Here is a 7,043-nt window from a genome sequence, read left to right on the forward strand (position 1 = left end):
GCAGATGGTTCTCCACGCTGTGTAGCAAGATGAGCCTTGGGTATTTGCAACCAAGAGGATGTCATCACTTCCATTCATGTGGTGTTGTTGAGCAATGAAGTCCATTTCTTCTGTGCCCATGTTGTTTCCACATTACAACTTAAGCTCATGAACACCTTTTGAAAAATATTTGGCATAATGTCAAGTGATTGTAATGTCTTTCTACACCATATGGTATTAACACATTGCAGGGATGAATGAAGGAGAACAATGTGAAGTGATGAAGGTTGAGGCAGAAGTACCGACAAGAACTTCAATCTACTTTCCACCCTGCAAGACACTGATATTGTCACATACCTTCTGTGTTTGGGGAAATGTGGGAGGTCATTTGAGTTGGAATTTTTACCTGAGAAATTAGAGACCAGCAGATTTGCAGAGGATTAAGTGTAAAAGTAGGAGCATCTATCACCGAGAATGTTAGGCCAGTTTGAACGTCACTCCTCTGAAAGGCTTAATGAACAGCTTAGTAAAGAGATTCAGAAATGCAAGTTTATCTGGACACACACAGCGGAAACTGTTAACAGCTGTGAATTTTACAAAAACAAAGCATAGTTCATATTACATCTAACATTCACTCCACCCAGTGAAAACCAGCATGATCCATCATCAAGATTAAGCCCATCTTGTTTCCCATTATGCTAAACATCACCTTTCCACTTGATTCCTTTGATTCGTCTTTTACTCCACTTGTTCACAGTTGTATTGACTGGATTTATTTCACATAGCAGTTGGCATGCACCCCTGGCATGAAGCGTCTCGCTGTGCTTGCTGCATGACGGTTGCTCCGGTCATTGGTCTTTTCATCCCCCGTGGGTTTGCACTGGAACAACGGGTAACGTAACGCTGAAACTCTAGCTGGAGCGTGTGCAGGACTAAAAGGGGCTAATGAGGGTTTGTGTGCGTGTGTTTCTATGAATCTGTGTGTGTGTGTGTGTGTGTGTGCATTCTCTCCTGGGTGTGTGTGCCTGTGTGTGTGCGGGTGAACCATCGTGTTTGTCCGTGCGTTTGTGTGTGTGTTTCAGAACGCGTTCACTCCGCTGACAGATGCGAAAACTCGGAGCCATGCGGACGACGTGGGGCTAGTGCTGTCCTCTCTCCAGGCTAGTATATACCGGGGAGGCTACAGCCGCTTCGCACCCTATTAGCGACACCTCCAACCTATGCTCAACCTTCCAACAGGACAGAAAGAAAGTGTGTGTGAGCGCGAGTGTGTGAGTGAATGAAAACAGCAGGGAGAAGAAGTTATGAGACGAGAGACGTTACGGAGGCCTGGGTAATGCAATACATGCAGTTTGTGCATCATTTCTGTTTCTCCTAAGAGAGGAGGACAAAAAAAGAATATAATGACAGCTGATATTTTTCCTCTTATACCTCAGATATTTTGTGCTGTGTATTTTGATATTGTGGTTTTTTAATTTCTAAAGATTTAAACCTAGATTATCAGCTGTAGAGGTTTTGTCCATGGTACTATTAGAGAGCTGCTAGAGTGCTGATTAGGACACAAATGACACATTTATCAGATTCAAGTTGTTAGGGCTCGTATAAAACTCCAACCATGTAACATAGGTCTTAGTCACACTTTGGGTTGTTCTGTTTTGTAAGAGTGTTAGTGTGACTTTGCTAGTCCAGTGTTGTTTTACTCGTGTCAGCTTCCTTTGGCGCCTCCTCTGTCAGTTTAGCGATGCAATCTTTTGAGGAAGTCAAGAAGCCTTTTGAAAACATGGACATAGACCAAAAGTTCTTCTTTGCTTTCTCCTTGCGAGCAGAGTGGTTAAGCAGAAGAAGCTGAGAACAGCCATTGTTGCTATTATGAAGTCCATCCTCTTGAGATCTCAACAACAAAAAAATGTCTTGTTACGTTGAGAACATGCCGTTTACTTGTGGCTGCGACTTTTCTGTCATTTGCTCGTAGTTATTTTGTCAAACCAAGATAATAATTATGTCCAAAATCCCATGTTGTGTCTCCATTGTCCAGAAAACTGCATGTATTGTAGCCCTTTATCATTGAGTGCAACATGTTCTGGTTTTTGTTCTGTAACTTACAACATTGCATTACATTGAAGAATAAGTGTAAGTTTGACTTTGTATCTCATAATTACAAAACCCCATCTCTAACGTGTATGTCAAATATAATCATCATCCACCAAATCAGATTAGCATGTGAAAATAGATGCTACTGTTAGCCAGTCCATTGGATTCGGTGAGAATTCATAATCAGCAGCCGACGGCAGGTAAACCTGCGGTGCAATCCAACGACGTAGCCTCACAGATACAGCTCTTCAACATTTCACTGCACAATTATTATACTTAACACCAAAACACAGCCGTTAACATTATACTCAAACTCAATGTGCCCCCTTCATAAAGGGTAAGTTCAACCTGGACCCTGTGACCTCATGTTGCTGTGTAAGTAACTGATGAGGTCATGACTTCATGAAACAGCTGCAGTGTTGAGTGAGAACGCTCACGTTGCTGTTAGCCGTGTCTGTCGACATTATGGACGCAGCTCAACACTTCCTGTTTGGTGTCGTGTCATGTGACCTGATGCCTGGCTTCAGAAGGAGAACGTGAGTGAGAGCTGGGCCCTGTTCCTCGTACCTGGCTTACTGAGTCCGCTGGATAACTGTCAGGATAAGATGACGTCGGTCAGGCTTTCCGGTTCCTCAAAGCAAGTTTAGAAAAATCCCCATGGGAACGAAATCTACTGACCTGGTCCAGAGCAGGTTTAGTGAAAGTTCACTGGATAAGATGACCACTCCCACCGGACAAAAAGCAGCTCCCTTCCTCATTGATGAAGGAGCGATATTAATTATATTAGTTTTATAGGGAGACAGTTCTTCCAGATCGCCAAGATCTGTTCTCACATCATGATGACTTCCTGTGTGAGCTCACATCATGATGACTTCCTGTGTGAGCTCACATCATGATGACTTCCTGTGTGAGCTCACATCATGATGACTTCCTGTGTGAGCTCACATCATGATGACTTCCTGTGTGAGCGATATCGCTGGCCAGCATTAGCTGTCTTACATACTGTATGCAGACTGGATCACAGACTGGATCACAGACTGATCACAGACTGATCACAGACTGATCACAGACTGGATCACAGACTGGATCCCAGTCTTGCACTTTTTTGTGAGTGGTAGAAGTTTGTGTCGGCGATACATAGAACGTCGGGGAAGTCGCTGCATTATGAATGTGTTGAAAGCAGTCATAATTATATGACAGTGTTATTAGTTCGCCATACAGATGATTATTGTAGAACACGGTGTAGATGCACTCATGATAAGAATACAGAGAATCACACTATTTCTTTTCACCGCTTCAATTGATTGAATTTTTGATTATGAATAATACATACATGCTGATCCGCCCATACACACATTCAAACTCCTAGTCATATGGTAATCTACATATACATGAATATATAGTGCATGATACGTGCATACAGTACATATATCCTCATAAGTATATATTAATTTATATACTACTGCCAGCAGGCACATTTAAATAAATATCATCTGATTGATTTGGGTGATACATTTTCCCAACACTGACGCATTTAATTTGTCTGATATTTTGCGATGCTTGTGTCTCGCAGCGTGGTGTCACGCTGCATTCACGGCAAACGCGTTGCGAATATGTGCAACAGTTCAATGTGAACGCAGAACTTTGCCATGATTATATAGACTTGACTTCCTCAAATGCGATCATGATCGTCTCCTGCTCCTTAGCAGAGAAAAAATATCTCTTCCTTTGAGTTTCTTTGACATGTTGAAGCGTTAAACCATCCTGGTTTCAGCGCTCCACTTTTCTCCTTTCTGAAGAGGAACGGGCACGCGCAATTATCCTGAAGACTGACGTCTGGTGAGAATGAACCAGACTGTTTGAGGGCGGGTCCACCTTCCAGGAGCCGACATAGCCTGACGTCAATCATCTCATTGGGTTAAGCTGGATAACAGGACATGTGATCGACTTTGTTGAACCAGGTACGAAGAACAGGGCCCTGCAGAGTGTCGATGTTGGAGCACAGAAATTGTAGCTTGTTATCTGAAAGATGAATATTTAGCTAATTTCAGAACAAGACTTGTTTAGACGGAATGAAAGCTAAAGCAGTGAGGTGAAGAACTTCTGTCCACGAGTCTGACCACAATGTGAGCGCTCAGTGGCCACAACAGGCTCTTCTGGACGTTCATGGACAGTGAGGAGTTTCCCTGAGAGGTGACATCACATCCTGTTCAGCGTTTTCCCTCACACGTGGACTTCTTTTCAGCACCAATGAATGAATGTGCTTACTCCGAAAAAAAATACTGTGATATCACGTCAAACCACGAGATGCTTACAAAATAGCGTGATGTGAATTTTTGGCTTTGCCGCCCAGCCCTACTCACTTAGACACAGGAACATAAGGAAGCAGGGACCAGGTTGGATAGTAGCAAAAGTTACCCTTTAACCCACATCATGACTTCTTATGGCTCCACTGACTGGACATGCAGACAATAATCACTCATCATGACAAGGTAAACCTGTCGTCATCATGAGATACTAAGTCACAACTACAAGAGGAGCGCTCCACTCCGTCTTCCCTCCTCTGGCGAATGCAGTGTGTGTTTTACAACCACAACATTCTCACTTCTATGTTAAAAAATGCAACAAATTGAACGTTTCTCTAATAAGGGCATTGCTGCTTTGTCATAAGGTGAGGAATAGCTACAGTACGCCAACAAGTATTAGCAGTGGCAGCTGCTCTCAGCTTCCACACATGTCCAGGTGGAGGTCAGCCCACCCTTTAGGGAGAGGATGGTGCAGGGCGGCGCCTCGACCCAACGATGCGCTCACATCCTGCATCACGTCAAGCCAAAGGTTCTGATGGACGTATCCGGGGTGTTCATGTGTATAGTGAGGATTCTACATAGATATATAAATTATGAGGTGAGGGAAAAAATAATTGTCATGGCAACCAAACTGTTGAACCATTCAATCGCTTCGTCCACATGCTGTGATAAAGACAAGAGTTAGGGCCGAGTCAATTAAACTAAACAACGTGTTGAGACGAATTAGATGATTTATAGAATTGTAAAAGGAAAATTCAGGATACTTTGGACAAAAGTCAAAAATGAATCACAGAGTTGCGAAGATGAAATGTTTGGTGGCACTAATCCTCTTCTGTTCTGAGTCGTGTTGGCCATCAGACATACATGTTTTTATATCAACTTCCAATATATTCATTGGTATAATTGATGATTTTTATATACAGGAGATATTTAAAATATATATATATATATATAGCAGTGGTCAAAGCCACCGTGTCTATTTTATTTCTTTGCTCATTTTGTTTGACCTTGTTTTGTTTTTCTTTCATGATTAAAATTCGAAGGAAGGTCAAGTACGGTATAATAATCCAACAATGTATTATAATTGAACTGTGCAGTGAAGATGTTCTCTTATATGAAATACACAATGGTATAATGTTTTAGATTTAGAAGAGTAGATCAGTTGTTAGGGCGAGCTATCTCATTTTCTAACCATTGTTCTGATTCATTTTGTATTAACTCTTTACAATGTAAACACAATGTACATATGCTCATTTATTGATTTGTATTCTTTCTTTTGGTCAGGTGGGCCATTTTGCACATGTAACTTGTCTTTTTCAGATGAACCTGAGACATATCAGTGCTGTAGATGTAACTTTTCCAAACCTTTTTTTGTCAGTTCTGTAATTTCTGATTCGGTCTCTCTCCTCCCATGTCCTTCTTAACGTGATATTATTTCTGTTTCCTAGAAATCAACCTTTACTCTTTGAAAATTAACTGTTTGAATATTATAATACTAGATGAATATGAGAAATAAACAGGCTAATCTACAGTATGATGTAAATAGAATTTAATGGAATAAATCTGCAGTGTATTTGAAAAGCACTTCGTGGGCAACAGGAGCTCTGCTACGGCTGCATTGCAGGCCCGCTTCCTGTGCCACATTCTGTTTACAACTATTCCCAATTAGTGGTGTTGGTACATATCTCCTTTTTGTATTTATAACAAATTAGATAGGAAAAAACTCAGATGCATCACATTCTAAAAGAGGCTGCAGTAAGAGCATCGGGGCTGCTGGGCTCCAAACCAGAAACTGGACGACTCGTAGTCCTCACTATGCTGAATGTCTGACTACGCAACTACTTTATACAAGCTCTGCTTCCAGTAGGTGTTGTGGTTCAAAACAAGGCTTCCTACCCAGTCATTGTATGTGCATGTACTATGGTTCTTCCACTAATCAATAACCATCAATAAAGTTTGGTTTTCTCAAGAAGTTCTGGTCTGTTTCCTGTTTCAAAGGCTTTTGAGAGAAGAGATACTGAGAGGGAGTTGAGCATGCTCGTCACGTTGCATCTCGTCTGGACGTGTTCTTATTGCTCTACTGTACTGTGTGTCATTCTATATGTTTCTGATGGTCAAGGGATGGACTACACATGCTGCTTGTCCTCTCTGTACTTTCTGACTTTCCCAGCCGGTCTGTGGCTCTCAGGCCATTCGCTTCTTCTGGCAATGCAAATCATGGCAAACCACTTGCAAATACATAGTTTTATTTCTGAAAAAGGCTCAGTTTCTTTCTCAAACAGCCAGTCGTTGAAGATATCAGCAAACGCTGCTCAAACAGGAGAAACTAGTGTTCTGTTCGGGGCTGTTTTCAGCTGCTGGCTTCATGCTACATCGTTCATACACATGAATGTGGGCTGGCGTACAAATAAACCACCGTGTGTGTTTATGCAGATGATGAAACATGTCCCATAATGCAACTGTAGGGCTCATATCAGCCAAAAGGAGGTCTAACAGCACTAGATATTCCTTTATTAGTCCCACAGTGGGGAAAATTGCAGGATTACAACAGCAAACAGGTAAAGTGCACACAAGAGACATAGTAAATGAAAAATAAAAATACAAGTAACATAAATAAACAGTAATAAAAACTATAAAGAATGCACAATAGCAATATTATATATACAG

The 7,043-nt window shown here is 41.6% G+C and overlaps 1 protein-coding gene across 11 annotated transcripts in view; it reads left to right on the forward strand.

Moving 5' to 3' along the window:
- rbfox1 (RNA binding fox-1 homolog 1) overlaps positions 1 to 6,348 on the forward strand; it is a 112,685-nt gene extending 106,337 nt beyond the window's left edge. For 6 of the 11 annotated variants that reach the window (XM_068596084.1, XM_068596081.1, XM_068596090.1 and 3 more), the window contains one exon: positions 1,062 to 6,348. In XM_068596084.1, coding sequence (XP_068452185.1) covers positions 1,062 to 1,184 — 123 coding nt within the window. In that variant the 3' untranslated portion in view covers positions 1,185 to 6,348. Of the gene's footprint in view, positions 1 to 230 lie in introns of all 11 variants that reach the window. The other 5 variants (XM_068596087.1, XM_068596085.1, XM_068596089.1 and 2 more) reach the window with 4 other exon arrangements.
- The last annotated feature ends 695 nt before the right edge of the window (positions 6,349 to 7,043 follow it).

The sequence above is a fragment of the Clinocottus analis genome, unplaced genomic scaffold (assembly GCF_023055335.1).
Source record: "Clinocottus analis isolate CAN_PGR_092001 unplaced genomic scaffold, fCliAna1.0.p SCAF_34, whole genome shotgun sequence".
Classification (NCBI taxonomy): Eukaryota; Metazoa; Chordata; class Actinopteri; order Perciformes; family Cottidae; genus Clinocottus; species Clinocottus analis.